Source organism: Rhizophagus irregularis, chromosome 12 (genome assembly GCF_026210795.1).
Source record: "Rhizophagus irregularis chromosome 12, complete sequence".
NCBI classification, from domain to species: Eukaryota; Fungi; Glomeromycota; class Glomeromycetes; order Glomerales; family Glomeraceae; genus Rhizophagus; species Rhizophagus irregularis.
In genome coordinates, this window is record NC_089440.1 from 602,095 (window position 1) to 622,911 (window position 20,817).

The 20,817-nt window shown below is 26.3% G+C and overlaps 4 protein-coding genes across 4 annotated transcripts; all 4 read right to left on the minus strand.

Moving 5' to 3' along the window:
* Positions 1 to 177: 177 nt before the first annotated feature.
* Positions 178 to 1,273, minus strand: OCT59_003707 (uncharacterized protein; the record flags this gene model as incomplete). The annotated part of the gene is made up of 3 exons (XM_025310363.2): positions 178 to 524; positions 600 to 1,076; positions 1,156 to 1,273. The coding sequence occupies 3 exons, from the start codon at positions 1,271 to 1,273 to the stop codon at positions 178 to 180; spliced, it is 942 nt and encodes a 313-aa protein (XP_025183051.2).
* Positions 1,274 to 3,026: 1,753 nt separating this feature from the next.
* Positions 3,027 to 3,275, minus strand: OCT59_003708 (uncharacterized protein; the record flags this gene model as incomplete). Its single annotated transcript, XM_066147823.1, has 1 exon — positions 3,027 to 3,275. The coding sequence occupies one exon, from the start codon at positions 3,273 to 3,275 to the stop codon at positions 3,027 to 3,029; it is 249 nt and encodes an 82-aa protein (XP_065996488.1).
* A 1,629-nt stretch (positions 3,276 to 4,904) lies between these two features.
* On the minus strand, positions 4,905 to 6,242 carry OCT59_003709 (uncharacterized protein; the record flags this gene model as incomplete). Its single annotated transcript, XM_025325039.2, has 2 exons — positions 4,905 to 5,035; positions 5,129 to 6,242. 2 exons carry the CDS (start codon positions 6,240 to 6,242, stop codon positions 4,905 to 4,907), a joined length of 1,245 nt encoding a protein of 414 aa, XP_025183050.2.
* An 11,333-nt stretch (positions 6,243 to 17,575) lies between these two features.
* On the minus strand, positions 17,576 to 17,993 carry OCT59_003710 (uncharacterized protein; the record flags this gene model as incomplete). The annotated part of the gene is made up of 2 exons (XM_066147824.1): positions 17,576 to 17,671; positions 17,751 to 17,993. The coding sequence occupies 2 exons, from the start codon at positions 17,991 to 17,993 to the stop codon at positions 17,576 to 17,578; spliced, it is 339 nt and encodes a 112-aa protein (XP_065996489.1).
* Between the last annotated feature and the right edge of the window lie 2,824 nt (positions 17,994 to 20,817).

The window sequence follows — 20,817 nt, forward strand, 5'->3', positions numbered from 1 at the left end:
TAATAGTTGAAATAATATATTTCACTATGTAATTATATTATTAAAAAATATAAGTAAAATATATAATTTTTTCATTCCACATAATAATGTATTTTTTGATTTAAGTAATAAATTCTTTTGCTATTTGCAATCCTTGAAATTTAACACACAGTATTCACAAATATCATTCCCAATATATCAATTACTTACATCCCATAGCTGTATTGTATCTTTTTTATGCGGATATTTGATCAAGATCTGCTGTTTTGCTTTTTCCAAGCATTTTTTTGAATCAAAATACAAATACACTATATTACCTATTTTATCCCGATTCCACCATCCAAATAATTCTGACATAAAATGTAATTCCATTATATTTTTATCATTAAATTCTTCAGGTGTATCACTGTAATCTATTTCAAGGACAAACTTATTACGAGGATGATAGTCTCCTTCAGTACATGCATATGTAAAATATTTATATTGACTACCCAAATAGTTATAAAAATGTCTTGATTTTTCATTAGCTGTTAAGTCATAATCACCTAAAAAAATAAGATTTCATGTTTAGAAAACTCATATTATTTCCAAACACTTTCAAATGCAAATAATTTTATTACCTTTTATCCAGAACCAAGTTTCTACTTTCCACCCTCGCTTAATGGCTTCCTTTGCTAAAGGATTGTAACTATCGTCACTTGAAATGATAATCATTGTACCAGGATCCTTTTCCTGTATGGTATTCATTCCAGCAATTGTTAAAGTTGAATTTATGAAAGTTAAGCTACCTTTTTTCTCTTTATTTATTGCATGAAATGTCACTTTATAACCCAAACTTTGAACATAATTCCATAGTGAATCCATTTTAGGTGGTTGAATGCCAACTATTGTTGGATTGTTGCTCATTTCTCGTCCACGTAATACTCTTGAAAGAAGACGGCCATAATCAATTTTGAGTTCATTAAGATATGCAGATTTTCTTCTTCGATCATATGCACTTGCATGCACAATACGTCCTACAGTATATTGTCCCTCAAAAAGAATACTCGAATTATCAATGAAAACAGATACAAGTTTTGTAAATGGTCTTGCAGTGCCTGTAAGAATATATGACATAATAAATGTGAATAGCTGTATAGGCCGCAATAAATCAATCATCATATTATATTTTCATACCTGGAAGATTACCCTTAGGAGCAATTTTGTTAGAAAAAGAAGTACTTGAAACATTATTAGAATGGGAAGCTCCTGAAACCTTGTTAGAATGAGAAGTGCTTGGAATCTTGTTAGACATTGTATAATTGTATAGTTAAAAAAAAAGGAACAGTTCAAAAAAGAATAATTGAATAATTTTGTAAATATTTTGTAAAATAAATGAAAAAGAGTTATATATATATATAAAAACTTGTTATGTTGTACTGATAAATTTTTATGTATTTTGTTATTCATTGACGACCAACATATAGGTCATTAGTCAAAATGATTCAATAATCAATTATTTGTCATCAAGCGAACATTATAGGAGACATCTATTTCTATTTTTATAAGTTAGATTAAATTTGGCTAAAACTTCATTCATGCTAGTTTCAAATTTAACTTTTATTTTTTAATAGTAATTTATTGATAATATTTCTCATCATCAGTAATGATTGACATCTTTAATTGATTGGTTTTATTAAGACACTTTCAATCAATAAGAATTCGGTTTCAAATGATTAACTGGTTTCAGTTTCATATATTAAATTATGACCGGCGCCAACATCTAATCAAGCATGTTTTTATATAAGAATAGGATGAATTTTTAATATTGTACTTTTATTATTAACATATTTTTTATTGCTTTGTAACATAACATATTTTTTATTACTAATATATTTTTATTATTTTATAACATAACATTTTTTATTGTATAATGGCTATAAGGATTGGTTAATTGCTTATTTTTTTATAATATGTGGCATAGATGACTCCATTGACTCCTTATCGGATTCATTGTACAAATTAGAACATTAATGTAAAAATACCAATTGGATGTCAAATTCCTTTACCAAATTTTGACAATCATAAATTGAGAAAAAATTCAAATTGAAATGAAATATCCATAATACACACAGTGTTAGTATATATTTTGACTACTAATGAAGCAATAAAATTGTGATATATATAAAATTATGGGATGCCTCAAAGGACATGTTCCTATAACTGCACATTTCTGAAAGATTATTTGAGCTGATATTTATTATTGAGACAAATTAGAAAAAATAGCTGAAAATGAAACTATTTACCATATTTCAGAATAAAAGCAACTAGTATTTTTCCAGTACTAGTAAAAAGTAATTATACAAGGTTTATTATTATTTTATATTATAACGAAATATATTTTTCCTAAGTCATTTGTATAATACATTTGTTTAATAAAAAAATTATCAAAAGTGTGTAATTTATTGATGTCAACCATTATAAAAAATGGCAGTGTGCTAGTAATTTTTTAATATAACTATCTCTTTTAAGAATGAGCTAATGGTTTCTTGATTATTTAAGGATGTTAGCTTTCGCTTGATGGTATTTTCTAATGTAACATATATGTTGAGGAATTATTAATTGTTGTGAAATATTTTCATATTAAAACATAAATTCATAAAAGATATGAATCATTTTAATTCTGACCAAATTTATAATTTTACCAGAATTAATGAAGTCATGTATAATAGTTAATCAAGCTAGTATCATTATTAATTTATTGTAATATAATATTTCACAGGCTTAAAATTATTTTAAAATGAAACCTATTTATTTGCTTATTATTGTTATCAATTAAACTATAAATCCCAGCATATAAAATTCCGATATAAGTCTTCTAGTCCCTTAAATTGAAAGTTTCAAATTTTTTTATAATGCCTAATTTCATATATTTATCAATTATTGTTTTCATATCCTTTCCCTTCACCTCTGAAATAACATTGTTACTAAAACCAGTAATGATAATTAATGAAAGTGATCTTTGTGATATACGATCTTGCCAGTTTACAAAAAATTCTTCTAACTCTTCATGAAGCTTCATTATCTACTATTTTACTATAATGACAATCTAAATTTAAACTATAAAAATATTTTTGTAAATAATTTGCCAAATCCTTGAAGATGGTTTTACCATTAAACCATTCATCACCATAACGAACTTTAATAATTTCTAAATATTGACAATTATTTAGAATTAATTTCAATGTTTCTGACTCATCATTCTTAAAAGGTGTACATAGATTTTTAAGATTTGGACAAAATTTAGCTAAAGCCATATTTAATGAATTTAATGAATCATAATAGCACATAGATATATTAATATGTGTTAAAAATTTTCAATTAATTTCCAAAAAGTTAATTAGAATTTTTACTCTTATAGATTTTATGCATATAAACTTTAAAATCTTTAATTGTGAAAAATGTATATACTGTAATTGGTCAAAATTAGAATTATTAAAATCTTGATGACATAAATTAAGTTCTTGTAAATTTTTGAACACAGCTATGAATGCTAAGTCTATATCACATCCAAATAATGTTAATTTTGTTAATGAAAAAGAATTCTTAACTAATAAAGGGATTATTTTATCTTTATTTTTGTAGTCAATTAACTTTATGACTTTTAGATTATTTTGTAAAGAAATTAAATCTTCTAATCCATCTGAAATCATAGTATAATAAAATTTTATACGTAATGATTGTATATTATGACATATTTGAGATATTTGACAAAAAAATTCAGATTTACATTCTAATCTTATGAGGTTTGCTAAACAGATTTTTGCTCTAGGTAATAAATAAATTTAAAATCTTCTGTATAACATGAATTAACCTCAAAAACTTTTAATAATGAAATTTGATTCATAAACATTTTTAATATTTCTTGTGATATTTATCCAGCATTTACTAAGCTTTCCGAAGTAATTGATTGTTGTTTTTTAAGTGTTCGTCTAGTTATTACTTTAATGTTATCAATCGAGATAATTTTGCAAAATGATGGATAATTAAACAATGGAGGTTTCTGAATTGGAATGGTAATACAATTCTTATGTAAAAGTTCTTTTGATTCCTTAGGAAGAAAAGCAATTAAAGTATTAATAATTGTATGTGGCTTATCATAATCACTAAACTTCCAAACATCCCTCCATAAATTCTAACTACAATTTCACAACAAAGACTGTTAACTAATAGACATGAATATAAGTTAGTATTTTTATCATCATTTAAATATTCAAATATATAATTAAGACAATCATAAGGATCTCTAATATATTGATGTGAGAAATGAATAATAAAGGTGAAAATCAGTTAAATCAGTTAATATCAGTTAAATCAGTTAAATCAGTTAATTTTAAGGATAATAATTTGTAAATAATTACGCTGCTAAAAACTTTTAATAAAAACTTTTAATATATTTAATAGGATTTAGCAAGTAAAAAAAATTACCCGCCCAATTATATATGTGAAATTATACAATTAAGTTATTAGTCATGATAATTCTACTAGTGATAAATGCTGAGCTAATATTATTCAGTTTTTTGTGAAAGAATTTGCATACGCAAATGAGTCATATTGTTGCACCATATAAGAAAACTTGTATTAAACATGTTTGATCAGCCTTTAACAGCAGGTCACGTAATCACACTCAGATGTGATAAATGGAACCATGATTGATAAGGTATTCATATCAAAGAAATTTTATGATTAATTTCTAATAAGCTGATTAATAGCCAATCAATAGCAATAATTTTATCTGTCAACGTAATTAACTATTTATAATATATATAATTAATAACTCAATCATAATAAATTCATTAGTAGTTTATTGTGTTTTTTTTTTTTTTTCACTCGCGTAAACGCGAAACTCCTTTATTAAAATTATAAAAAGCGCACCAATTACAAAATTAAACTGGAGAATCACTTGAAGTAACCAATGCAAGCACTGATTCAACCTCTCCATACCGGGCACTTCGGCCTACCGCTCGGTCAACCCACGATCCCCTTAAAATAACTACACAACTACGAAAAAAACTATCTATTTAAAAATTAAAATAAAATATCTACACTATACAATTTCTATATACGTGAAACTATTTCTTTTTAACTAATCTACGTCTGCCTCCTCTACCTCGTCCGCGACTACCTGGTTTTCCCCCTCTTTTGTTATGCGCTTCTGTACTTACCACCACTTGATCTTCTTCTTCTTCATCACTATCACTTTCTATTCCTTCTTCCTCTTTTACACGGTCACCTTGTGTCTTTCTTAGGCGTTTCCATTGTTCTGCTGCTTCTTTTGCTGCTTCGAAGACCTTCCTGTAATTATCACGCTGCGCTTGTCGTCGCTCCATATATTCTGGAGTACAAATCGGTTCTTTATTCTTTTTTTCATCTAGCCTCTTGCTACATGTTTCATTTATCGATTCATACTCGTGTAATTCTAATGGTGATACCTGTTTAGTATTTTCATTGGATTTTGCTTTATCTCTTTTTTCACTTTTAATCTTATCCAGTATTTTTTGATTTTCATTCACTTTAGTATGAACTACTTCCAATTCTTTTTGTAACGTATCACGTTCCAACCTTGCTTCATCCATCTTCTTTTTTCTTTCTTTTAAATCTGTAACTAGCGCAGCATACCCATTTCTACATCTGTCAATCCACTTTTCATCATCTTTTTCATCCTGTGACAACTCTTTGTTGATTTCTGCTCTCAAATCCAAAACTATGTCTACAACTTTCTTTGGTGAGGCGTAGTCTTTTATTGATGTTGATGCGATATTTTGTGGAGATTCATCTAATAAATTCTTCCTATATTTATTTACTACATCAACCACCTCGTCTGTACTAACGTTTTCTATAATTGTTGGCTTGGCTATAGGTTGTATTTTCATTGCAGGCATTACTTTTCCATTATTTCTTGGCGTAGTGCTGACCAAATCACTACGTGAGTCCCTTTTTGAGATCTCTACCGGTTGATTGCCCAAACCCTTACCATGAATAATCCAAGTATCGTCTGCTCCTTTGTCCAATGCCTTAGCTGCGTCCAACTGATCTTTGTCTTTAAAGTATGCAAGAAATACTAAGTTTTTTCCAAAACGCGCCGTTTTGCCGTACTCAAAAGAGTAATTTTTTCTAGCTACGTCTTGATAATAACTCGAACGAATTATTTTGTATGCCTTCCACTTACACTTTTCTTTTATAGATTTGACTGTACTTTGTCCTGGAAACCAACGAACTTGCATCGTTGTTTGTTTCTTTTCACTATTACCAAATAAAAGTTGTACTTTCCACGTTTCTCTCACAAACTCACTTTCGTATTCATCAAATAAACTAATTTCAGCTCTTACCGATTGGTATTTATAGTGCAGTTTATTGTGTTTTAGCTAAATGAATTTTTCGTTAATAAACTAAGTTTAAATATTATTCTGGTTAATAAAATTTTTGGAAATTGTTATACATTACAAACACAATTAGGAATTAGGCCGTTTTACAAGTGCAAAATTCAGATTCACTTAACATGATAATTATTTAATTCTTGTAATTGTGGAAGAACCTAGATATACTGTATAAGGCTAGTAACATAAACTCTGTTAGTCATTAAATATACATTAAGCAGTAATTGTAAGTTGTAACCTATTAAGCTTATGTACCATGAAATTTCTGAAATTATGTAAGTTTTGCATTTAGCTACAGTGATCGAATGGTAGTAGAAATTGATTGTGCAAATTATCTGTAGTTTTTGATTTAAAATAATTTTTTAAGAATTACATTAAAATAAACATCTTTTAATAATTCTTAAGATGTAATTCTCGATTGAAACAGCTTTTAAAATTATGTTGCATTGATGAAACAAAATATAAATAATTGCATGGAAGTAAGTAAAGATCTACAATACTGATAATCGCCCTAGAGGTCTGCAAACGGGACCCGGAACCCGGAAACCCTAACCCGGCCCGGACCCAGATCCGGGTCCGGGCCGGCACATGAATTTTCGTTGAACCCGGATTTTCGTAATTCTATCCAAAATCGTCTTAATTCCGGCCGAAATTAAACTGGCCAAAATTAAGTTGGCCGATTTTTTTGTTTTTACAACAAAATGATATAATAAAAGTCCGGGTCTGGTCCGGGCCAGGTTTTTAATATTTTAAGTCCGGGCTGGGTCAGGCCGGGTTGTAAAATAGTGGTCAATGCAGACCTCTAAATTTATCGCCCTATAAAAAATTTTCTGGGAAAAATTCAGATAAATGATCATTTTTCTAATTTGTATTCCAACTCCGACATGTGATCAATTTTCTAAAAAATTTTTTATAGCGTTCACATTTATTTGCGCCATAATCATTTAGGATCAGTAAATGTGTTAAAAACTTATAATTAATATATTATTGTATTAAAATTATTCAAATTTTAACTGTTAATAACATTAACAAGCAATAAACATAAAGACATAAATTGTTCTATTTGCAAACAATAGGAAAATGAATATGTTATGTAATTTTGGTTTATAATAATTAGTAAGTACATCAAATAATACGTAGATAGTAACAAATTGTGACAAATTTGTTTTATCACATTTTCAAAATTGTAAAATTTAAATTTTCCTTTAATGGTGTGGTGTACTTCAATATCGTTTTTGTATTATTTTTTAGAATATTAGAAGACAAATCGAGGACGGTCTCAAAATGCTAATAATGATTGGTAATAGATGCAACTTGATCAAGGGTGAATTAAGCACTATCAATGATTTTTGCTATTGCTAATTAGATATTGTTCAAGTGTATTATGCAAATAATGCGTATTATGGTTTCAAAAACGTTTTTACCATAAAGGTGAAGCACATTCAAAAACAGTATAATAATTATTTCCCTTCCTTTCATGCTAAATTGATTCTGCAACTCCGTCTAATATTTTCAACGATGATCAAAGTTGTACATGACAAAATTATTTTTATCAATTATTTAGAAAAATACTTAGCAGCAATGGTATAATTAATATTAAGATTTACAAGTTAAAACATATATATAAAGGAAAAAATGAAAAGAGAAATAAAGATTTTAAAATTCGTTTTTTAAAAAGTGAAAAAATAACTTGAAAAACTTTGTAATCATTTTTAAATATGTTATTATAATGCCCTTTACTAGGATCCCATATAGTACCATTTGTGTAAGATGACCTGAATTTTACTACGTTCCCTACTATGTTCTCTACACAAAAGATTTTCAGTAATTATGAGGGTTGGAATTAATTTTTTGATTATAATCATTTTAAGATGATGCGCACTAGAAAGAGATGATGATATAAATTATGAGTTAGAGGCGAATATTGAAGAAAATGATATTGAAACTATGATAAATGTTACTAGTAATGTTACTAGTAGCAAGAAAATGATTATAAACATTATATTAAGCTCGACATTAAATTTATTGTTTCCAAGTTTACAAGTATTAGACCAAAATTAATTAATAAAATCAAAGCACCTAGAACAAAACTAAAATTTATAAATTATATATAAGTTTTATTAAAATCAAAAATCTAATTTAATCAAACAAGATAAAATTTTACATTCACATTGAAATATTCTAACTTATTTTGTTTTTTTAAATAAAGATATAATAGAAGAAGATTTCTTTTCTTCTCTTTCTCTATCTTCTTCACTTATTTTATCCGCCTTCAAATTTCCTTCATCATCTAAATCTGGATCATTTTTTTGAATTTCAGTCTTCTTTTTTAAAGTATTTTTTGTTACCTTTTTCTTTACAATTTGAAAAACTTCATAATCATCTGTTTTTAAATTTCCTGTTGGAATTCCATCAATATTGGTATATGTATCGGAATTATTAATCGTCCATGTGTTATGATCAATACAATAAAAAAATCCACCAAATACTGGTCCATAATCAGGATAACAACCTATTGATTTTGTACCATTACTATAACCTAATTTTCCAGTTTTTATATTCATTCTATCTGTAAATGAAAATATAAAACTATCAGTTGTTGATTTATAACTATTACTTGAATCCCAATCAAATGGATTATATCCTCCAATAATTTTTTCTGAATCCTTAATTTTAATTATAATTATAGTAGCACCTTTATTATCACATTTTTTATGAAATGCTTCAGGAGTACCACCATCTCTACTAGCCCTATATAAAAGGTTGAGTTCATAAGGAATAGTTTTACTAGTATATTTCGTAATTTTTCCTTTTTTATCAATCCAATTTGAAAAAACTACAATATGATTTTGATTAATTAAAGAATATTTTGGACATCTTTGTGAAGATTTATCAAGAGTTGGTTTATATTCAGTAACCATATGAAATTTTAAAATATCATCTCTTAATTCTTTAGGTAAAATTTCTTCATAAGATTTAACCTTATTAAAATAATCATCAGAAGATATTTCGTAAAATCTAATTAAAGGTATAAATTTGTAAAGAATTCTTTGAAAATGATTAAAATATTCCTTGGACCATTTAGAAACATGTTGATTAGGTGTTTGTCCTTGTGCTAATCCCCATTTAATTAAATTTTCCCAAACTTCAATTTCAGGTAAATTTAAATCATCACGTTTTAGAATAATCTCTAATAAAGGAGCAGGTAAATTAATAAATTTATCAGAATTGAATAAAATTTTAGGTTCGAAACAAATTGTTTCCAAACAAAATTCTTGTAAATTAACAAGTGATTTATTATAATAAACGATTTGAAGAGTTCCGACCGGGTCACTTCGCAAGAATTGATGATGATTTTCAAGAATAAAATCTTCGGCAAGTTTAGTTAATTGTTCCAATTTTAATTCGTCAGAGGCTATCATAATATCCAAAAGCTCAGTTCCAGTTTTATCATCAACATTAATATGACCAGTATAAAGATATCTAAAAAAAAAATATATATGAATAAGTCAAATAAGTAATTTATAAGAAATAAAAAATTTGTATAAAAATAATTTTTATATAATTACTTTATAATAACTGAAAAAGCTTTAGGTGAAATATTTGGATACTTTATTACATATTTTTCATCTTTTTTTTCGATATTTTTTACGGAAAGTATTTTATTAAAATGATGGGATCTACAACGTAAAATATTAGAATGCGCATGAAATTCCCTAAAATTTGGTTTTTCTCCAATATTTATAATAACATTATAATCTATTTCTGTTAAGAGTAGTTGTTCAAATGCTTTTATAGCATCAGATTCAAATTTATATGACATGTTTTTATTTAACCGAATTTTCTGAATGATGTTATTATTATTTTTTTTTTTAAATCGAAAAAAAACAAGTTCTAAAATGGAAATAATGAACTTATAATTTTACATGATGATCTTTATAAAAGGATAAATTGAATATTACATAATCTCTTTTATCGGTCAATCATTTACCCGATTCCAGTCAACCAATTTTGGCCAAATTAATGTTTAATTTTTTTTAATTTTGGCAGAAATTTTATGACGCAGTAATCGAATTAAAATTTATTTTAAATGGTTTTTCTTTCAAAACATTATAAGTCAAAGACAATTTATTGTTACATAGTACCATAATAATCGTAATACTATCGTAATAGCTTACTTGTGAAGATAAAGTACTTACTATAGTAGCCAAAGTTATTTATAGTGCGAGACATTGTGATCTGCAGTCATGCTGTTTTGCTCATCGGTTTATTCGGTCACATTAAAAATTAATCAAGCCAATATAAACTAAATTAAATATATAACTGAACGTGGTTTTAGAGATGGTAAAAGATGAACAGGCTTTCTAAAGAATTAATAAAAATTGTTTTAAATGAATGTTATTAAAAACAGGAAATTTTGGCACCAATTTTATAAACAAACATATTTTAGCGACTGTTGTTTAATTTTCTGTCATTTGAACTGAGCATCAAGATAAGTCCGACTTCGTGTTCAACCAAAAATTCTTGGATAAGAGAAATAAATGATGGTCCCGCAATGATAAACCCATATTACAACAGAACTTCCCGAATACGAAGATATTACATTAAATAACTCTGTACACTTTATAATACAACTTCATATGTGTAAATTACTAATAAACTTAGTAGATATCACATCAATTATCACATACAGAGTTTATCTTAATCTGATATCTTAAACAATATTGAAAATCAGTATAGAAGAAAGTAGTCAGTATAGAAATACTTCTAAACTTTGAAGAATTAGAGTCTAGACCAAATATTACTTTACCGCAGATTATATAATTTAAGATGAACTTTATAAAAGTTTGATTTTGCAATTTTAATAATCTTTCATTATATAAAGTATATGACCAAGCACTCTTAACTGATAACAGATAATTACAGTTTATGTTAAATAAAAAATAATAATATCATCCTTTTATTGGTTAAATTTATTATTTTGAAAGCTAAATAATCCATATTTTAATCTATTAAATTTGAATAATAAAAACATCACGATATAAAATACTTTTGAAACATATGAAATAATTTAATCTTATATCGTTATCTACATAATTGCAAAATAAAATAAAAAAACTACTTGTTATAATAAATATAAAAAAATAATGAATGGTTTGATTATTAATTTAAATATTCCAATTAAAATATAATCTTTGATTTTTTTTAACTTTAACTGTAATTTTTAACTTTACCTTTCAATTATTTGAAAAACTTCGTAACTTTCTATTACAAAACTTTTTGGAATTGTTAATTTAGGATAATAATAACCACCATTATAAGACCAATAATTATTATCACAATGTAAATTACCCATAGTTGGACCATAAGTATTATGACAGAAAACAGCACATGTTGTACTAGTAACATACCCTATTTCTGCGGTAGAAATATTTTTTCCATCCGAAAAGTTAAATATAAAGCTATTTGTCGTAGCTTTCCATGAATTTCCACTCCAATCAAGGGGATTATACCCTCCAATTAATTGTGTTGAATTCTTAATTTTTGCTACCCAAATAGTAGCTCCTTTATTATCACAATGTCTATGAAAAGAATCAGTTCCAGCTCCATCCCGATTTGATCGATATAATAAATTAAAATCATAAGGAATTCTATTCTTGTTATAACCTGTAGCTTTTTTATCAATCCATGAAGCAAAAAGAGGAATATGACTTGATTTAATCAGGGTTGAATCTATGAAATTTTGTTTTCTTGAACGTTTTAAATTAATTTTAGGTTTCATATCAGGAACTATATAAAATTCTAAAAGATCATGAATTAAATCTTGTGGTAAGATTTCTTTATAACGATAAACCTTGTAAAAGAAGTCTGTTGGTTCGATATCATAAAAATGAATTAAAGGAACAAATTTATGTAATTCCTTTTTAATCTTGATAATATCATCTTTACTCCATTTTGTTGGATCATAATTAATATTTTTCCTACTAATACTCCATTTTAATAAATTCTCCCATATTTCAATTTCATCAGCATTTAAATCATCCCTTTTTAATAATAATTCCAATAAAGAAGCTTTTAAATTAATAAATTTATCAGAATTAAATAAAATATTAGGTTCTTCACAAATTTTTTCAAGATAAAAATTCCATAAACCTGTAAATGCTTCATGTTGATATACAATCTCAAGAATACCAGTTGGATTTTGATGTAAAAATTCAGTTTGATGTTCAATCAAAAATTCTTGAATATGAGAAATTAATGGATGAATATTAAGTTCATCAACTGCTATTAATAATTTTAATACATCAGGGCCTTGTAAATTCTTTAATTCAATATTTCCACAATAAATAAACCTAAAATTAAATTAATTATTAAAAACATTTTATAATAAAATTAATATATTAATAATATTATTTTAATATTACCTAAGAATGATATCAAATAATTGTGGTGAAATATTCGGTTTTTTGAAAATAAATTTTCCATTCCTTTTCTGAGCCCATTCGTTAGTAAACGCAGAACGAAAATATTGAGATCTAATACACAATATACTTGAATGAGCATGAATTTCTTTAACATTTTGTCCTTCTCCGGCATATATAATAACATCATATCCTATTTCTGTTTCGAAAAGTTTTTCATAATCGCTGGATAATTCTGCAAAAAATTTTGAAGACATGATTAAGAAATTAAGAAATATGTAAATTAAAGTTTTGAATCGAAGCCTTATTTATATTAACTTTTGATGATCGTGTACCAGTCGTGTAACCGTAAATTCTTGTAACCGGGAACAAATTCAAAATTACAAAAATTCAATTTATTTTACGTAATTAGTTTGAAGTTTCAAACTTAATTCATTTGAAATACTGTAAATTGGCTTATTAATGTAAGAAAATAAAATTTTTTAATCATAAAGGGTAAAAATAAATAATAATTTCAAATTTTATTTTTACCAACCTTTATTTAAGTGGTTATTATGCACTACACGCAGATATCGGGCAGGTGACATATGAATTAAATTAAATCATTTATTTTATATACATTAGGAAATATTTTAGGCGTAATCATGCAACAGGGGTATAACCTTGCGTAGATTTAAAGCTTACACAAGGATTTTGTAAACTTACGCCCTGATGCAAGGTTACGCAATTTCATCTCTATGACAATTACCGAATGTAGTTGAAATGATTGCTATAAACAATCTTCATTCATTATATATTGTGCATTAGCCTATCATTTGGTAAGAACGTAATCTCCCGAAAAAAATTTGCTTTCCAAATTTATATTTTTTTGATAATTTATTTTTACTTTTTTTTTTGCATTCATTAATTTATTTTTTTTCTTCGGTTTAGGTAACGATCGTCAAAAAATTAATTTGATTACCTAACGATCACGGAAATCCTCTTGATACAGAAGTAGAATATGGCGTTAAACAAAATATTAAATATTTAAATATATTAATCATTCTAAGTGATATTTAATTATGTTATTAGTTAAATTCCATTTTTATATAATAACAATTAACCTTATTTTGGGTTTATTTGAACTGCTGATAGCGGTAGATGAATTCAAATTGAATGTTTACGCTAAAATTCGACTGGTACTCTTGAGACTGCTTATCAACATGAAGAATTTACGTCATTACTGCTGAATAAATTTGTGAAGAACATGATATTTTATTTAATTACAATAAACTTTATATTAATATGAAGCTCAATTAGTTTTTACACCGCAAAAAGCGATTCAACAGTATGTAATTCGTGGGAGTTACTAATATGTAATCTAAAGTAATTTAACACCAAGAAAATCAAATTCTTTAAATTCTACCTTGAGCTTTGGTTAAATCAAGTCATTCTCTATTTTGCCTAATGAATTGAAAAAAAGATTCTTCACATAATAACAAATAGTAAATTCCCAATGGTTATAATTTTATATCATTCAACTTATCCTTTTCATAGAAATTGACTAAACAAAAATTAAAAATTCAGTACAATTAATTGGAAACTATAATTCACTTGATCGGAAAGATTCATGAAAAACTATAGCTTATGAATTCTGAGTTCAACTTGCCGATTTTTTATTGCAGACATGGAATACGTTAATAATGTTATATCTTGTACTGCTATTGTCATAATACCTATAGACCAACCATGGATGATCGCAATACATAAGTATATATAATTCCAAATGAGCTTGAAATATCAGACTTTTATAATAATGATATATATTTGTAACAAAATTAAGGTTATACGTATCAGTTTTCGTTAAATGTTGAAATATATTATTACTGTAACGGGTGAGCATGTTTAAAAATTAAATAGAACGGACCAAATCGAAACTTCTAGTGAAACTTAAATATCATTTTATTTTTCGTAATTTTCATTAAGTTTTATACATTCTCATATTTTAATAAATAAGAATTGAATCAAATTCACCAATTAATCTTATCTCGTTTTTATGATCGGTCAACGATTGGAAATCATATCTAGACATACTCGTTTATTATTCACCCTTGCTTTCAAGTTTCAACTTTATTTGTACTACTACTAAATATTTGAAATACATAATTCGCTAAACGTTAAAATATTCATAATACTATATATTACGAATTTGAATGGTGATTAGTTCTGATCAATGACTCATTTTTTTTATAAAAAACGTCATAAAAATTACAAAGTGATAATCATAATTTCAGTAAATGATTCAGCTTTTGTTACATCAACCTTACCAAAAAAATAAATTAATCTATGTTACTCACTTTATATACAACGTCGCATATTATTTATTAATTAATTATACATCCGCATTAAGATAAGGTATGACTCACAACATAATACTATACATAAGAGACCTTTTTTCCTTTATTTTTATTTATATTTTTATTAATTATATCGCCATCCTCGTCTCAAGTAGTGTTTCGATCCGTGACCGGGTCCAACCGGTTGGACCCGGATAATTTATTTTTTTCGGATATCCGGATAAACGCGGTTTTTATCCGGATAATTATCCGGATAAAAATATCCGGGTCAGATCCGGTATCCGGATAAAAAATATAAAAAAAAAATTTTTTAATATTAAATATCTTAAATAATAGTTCTTTTAATTTTCATTTTTATTTCAAAGTATATGATAGAATAATTTAATAATTAAAAACATGTAAATATTCTTATAATAAAATTCTTTATTTAATAAAATAAAATTCAATACATTTAATAAAAAATATTTAATAGAATAAAATTCAATACATTTAATAAAAATAATAATGAAAAATGTAATATCATTCATCTAATAATTCTTCCAATTCGTGTTCATCTTCCACATAATCATTATTTTCCACATCCAAATCTGGTGGAAATATATTAATATGATCCATAGTTTTCATGTTACGTTTTAAAAATACCATTTTACCTAATAAAGCAGGATCCAATAAGCTTCTTTTTGCTGTAATGTGGTTTCCTGCATCTGAGAAAAGTCGTTCAGAAGCTACAGAAGTAGCAGGAATTCCTAAATATTTTCGTGCAATAATAGAAAGAACTGGAAAAATTTCCTGTTTTGATTTCCACCAATCTAATGGGTTTTTATTTTCCCTAGCAACTGGTAAAAGAAAATAAGTAGTAATTTCATCAGCTATTGCTGATGATGAAGTAGAACTTTCTTTTGTTTGAAACACTTTTTTTACTTTTTGTTGACGTCTTTCTTGATGCTCATGTAAAGATCTCATGCTAGGAGTTGAACTTGTTGAGGTAGTTGAAATTGTTGAAATTGTGGGTGATGGTGGAGTACTAGTTTGTTGCTGCATTTCTCTCTTTAATTGATCATATTGTATTTGTAAACTTGAATGAATTTTTACTTTTGTTTCTTCATCAGTTATAAAATTAAGATCTTTATACCTTGGATCCAAAAGTGCTGCCATAATGCCAAACTCATCTGGCATTGCCCAATAATGTTTCAAACCTAAATAAATTTTATTTTTTACATTTTTTAATACTTCTGAAATATTACTATAATCTACTTCAATTTGTGAACTTTCTTCTTCTACTATATCAGAATTAATAGTATTATCATCAGAATCTTCTAATACTTCATATGAATTATCAGATGGTTTTAAAGAATTTGTGAGATCTGTAATAATAGGAAACATTTGACTTAATGTAACATAAGTATTTCCAGAAAAATCTCGTGTAGCTTTCTCAAATGGTGCCAAAATGTTACATAATTCATCTAATAACTCCCATTCATTATCTTTTATCATAATTTTTTTTAATCTAATTCCATCAGTTTTTTCTTCAGATATAAGAGAACAAGACAAGTTTACACTAAGTTGAAGCACAGCATATTGAAGAAAAATCAGCCGATCCCATGCCAAATATGAAGAGTTCCACCTTAAGTAATTAAACAACAATAATTATATAAATTAGGATAAAATTTATTAAATAATTAAATTGAATTAAATATTTACCTAGTAGATATATCTTGTATTAAATGTAATGGTTCTTCATAACCAATCTCTTTTTGCACTTTAATCAATCGTTCAATTTGTTTTTGAGTAGAAAAAAAATTTATTAGTTGTTTTGTACGTGATACCAAATTTTCTACAACTTTTAATCCTTTACTAATTGCCAGCTGCAAAGTATGAGCAGCACATGAGAGTCTTTTAATTGGTGTTAAATCTCGAATAGCAGCTACTACATTTGCTCCATTGTCTGTTGTTATTGATACAACAAGATTTTCAATTTCCCACTTTTGCATAGCATTTTTAATACCTTCAGTAATTGCTTTTGCAGTATGTGGTGTTGGAAAATAGGATATTTCAAGCAAAACATCCATTATTTCAAAATTTTTATTGATCCAAGTTGCTGTTAAGCCTAAATATCCATGTTTTGAACGAGAAGACCACAAATCAGTAGTTAAAGATATTGATTGAGCAGTTTTTAAAAGCAGTTTCAATTTTTCTTTATTATACCCATAACTGCGAGCAATCATCATTCTTAATTTTTTTTCTCCAGGAACTGTAAATTGTGGATCTATAATATACATATGCTCAATATATGCCTTTTGAGTTATGGTTGATAATGGTTGAGTTGTAAGTAAAATCCACCGTAGTGTTGATAATTCTTTTTCTTTTTGTCCATTTTTATTGGATGCAGATTGAGTATGCATTGGTGATATAATGCCGCTTTCTAGAGGTGGTATAATTCCATGTTTAACAAGATGGTAACTGAGATTTCCTGTAGACCCATCATATTTGTAATTTTTTGAGCATTTTTCTCCATCATCTAATAAAAACTGACAATATGCACGTATTTCTCCTTTATCATTTTGTTTTTTAATAAAATAATCCCATACCCAACTTACTTTTGTTTGTGGTTTAATTATTGCAGCAGTTTGTTTAAAGGGATTTGAATCATTTGGTGCTCGATCTGTTGATTCTAGTGTAGTATTTGTCATTTTTTGTTTTCCAAGGGCTTTAGATAATTTTGCAGGACGTCCTCTTTTTTGCTTTGCTAGTGGTGTTGGAGTAATTTCAACAATTTCATCACTAGAACCTTCATTTTCACTTAAGGTAATAATGTAATCTTGATCATTGTTATTTTCCATAATTTTGTGAATTATTTTAGCTTTCAATAAAATAAACTTTAATTGAAATTATGAAAAATTCAACAAGGGAATGTACAGTATTTATTAATCTTTATTATGGCTTAGAAGTTAGAACTGAATTAACTGTGATTTTATTTGTAAAAGTTTTAATAAACAAATAATAATTGTCATAAATCAATAGGTCTAAATAATAAATTTACCTGATTAATATTGTAAAATTTTACAAAATTTTATTGCTACAAATTTAATAAATTCCATGAAATTAATAATACGAAATTAATTAAACAAATTCCACGAAAATAATTAAACAAATTCCACGAAAATAATTAAACAAAGACATAAATGAAGTTAATTACAAAATTAATTAAGAAAATACTATGATATTAAACTAATAAACACTACGAAATTAATTAAGCAAATGCCACGAAAATAATTAAATAAAGCCATAAATTTAAGCCACAAAATTAATTAAATAAATTCTACGAAATTATTTAAATAGGTGCCACGAAACTAATTAACAAAGCCACACATTTAAGCCACAAAATTAATCAAAATGTTACGAATTTAATTAAATCTATGCTATGAATTAAATCTAATATATGCTATAAATTTCTTGATTTACAAAAAAAAAATTGTATAATTTTTATCCGGATTTCGGTTTCTATCCGGATATATCCGGATTTTTATCCGAACCGGATTATCCGGATAAAAACCGGATAATTTTTTTAATTTATCCGGATAACGGTTTCTATCCGGATCGAAACACTAGTCTCAAGATCATTCATTGCTTGGGCCAATTTTTTTAATTACCACACGTTTCTTATTATTTTTATATACTTATTCCCAATAATATGAAGTTTCTTTTAACATTACTAGTATGTTATTGGGTTATGTTTATATTTATTTTAGGAATCTGAACGAATACATTTAATAAAAATGACTATTCAATAACCATAAATCCAAAAGAAAATGCTTTAAAGATAAAGAAGAAAATCAAGGTAGGTTGACATAAGTCTTATTTTTTTATCGATTTTATCTGAATGTGTGTAACATCTACGTAATCTAGTCACCTATGTAGTGGATACTTTTATCATACATTAAATGCTCTGATAGTAAAAGCTCTTGTGAGTGACATATGCGTCAGTTCTAGTTACCTAGGAGGTTACCTACTGGTTTTATATACAACTAACAGTTTTTTACGCCTTTTTTCATGTTGTAAAAAATGGCTATAGATATACTTGAAATAAATACTTAACCTGCTGAAGAAACTATCGAAGGAAGTTCAAATAGAAGATCAAACAAAATTATTGCTTTTTAAAAAAAATAAAATAGAATACTCGTGAGAATTTTTCACACATTCATTTTTTTAATTTTTTTACTATGGCTATAACGCTATATATATTTATATATTGTTTTTATATTGCAAGAACTAAATAGTAATTAAGTTTGTATAGCTTTATTGTATTTTTCTTAAATGAGTAAACAATAAACATTTATAAAAAAATTCAAATAATATATAAAATATAAATTTATAAACGCGAAATTTTATATTTTTAAAATACGTCTCGAAATAAAAATAAATAAACGATTCCAAACTTTTAAATTTCAAATATGTGTTATCAACCATAGTAGGCTTTATCTGTAATCTTTTTTGAATATACGATCAATTATCTAATTCTAGCTTTGCATCATTAGCGACTACTATATCACCATAAGAATCGTTGGACTGACATCGAAAAACACGTGACTCAAGACATCATTCTGGTTACAAAAAGAGTGCTATAACAGCAAACCTTGTCATGAAGAAAACGTCATATGCAATTTATCACATTAACCAGAAGATTGTATTTCAGATTTTGGAGATAAAAAAAATAGAAATAGCACAGCAAATCTTTATTCATAAGCAAGAAAAATTTTTGCAAATGTCTGGTGTTTTACAGCATTAATTATGTTTTTCCAATGTTTATAGTTTCATTTACCACGCTAACAAAGAACTGTTCCATTAACAGCAGAATTTATTTAAAATATTATGTAACAAATGTAATCAATGCTGGTTCTCTCATATAAATATAGTTAATTTTTATATTGTATTATCTGGAGATACTGTAACATTACTGCAATATTAATTAATTGAATTATTTATTATATTGAAGTTGATCAAGGATATGCTTTTACTCCAATGACCGGGGCATGTAAAATAAAGTTATAAGGCATTATTAAAGTATTTGAAGGTATGTTTAATAAATTAAAATATTTGTCATTATAGATTTTTCAATATCTTAGTTTAACGCTGGAATTTTTTAATAATAAGTGATTTGATAGATAAAAAATCTCTTATTTAGAAAGCTAAACCTGGTTTAGTCATTCAGCTATCTACTTATTTATCCATTTTTATTTCTTTTTTTAAAAAAAGTATAAATATTCAATATAAATTTTCTCATTTTGTAGATGATGATAAAATTTATATATAACGGAAATCTGTGATGCGATAAACTATTAATTCAGTCAGTCTTATTTGATTCTCTGCTAGATACTGTATTTCACGAAAAATAATGCTGTTTTCGGCTAATTTCTTTAGTAAATGACCATTATCCTGAAATGGCTGATTTCAAGAACATATAGCTAATATCATCAAGCGAAAATTGTAACTAATGATTAGTAACTGTCATGGTGACTCTAATTTGAATATTTCACGATTAATTTCCGTAACTATAAAATCAAGCAAACCGTAAATAATTTGTCAGATAATATTCTTAAATAATAATACTTTATACTATAAAATGAGCTATTTCTTAATCGATAAATGATCACGTGATCATAGACG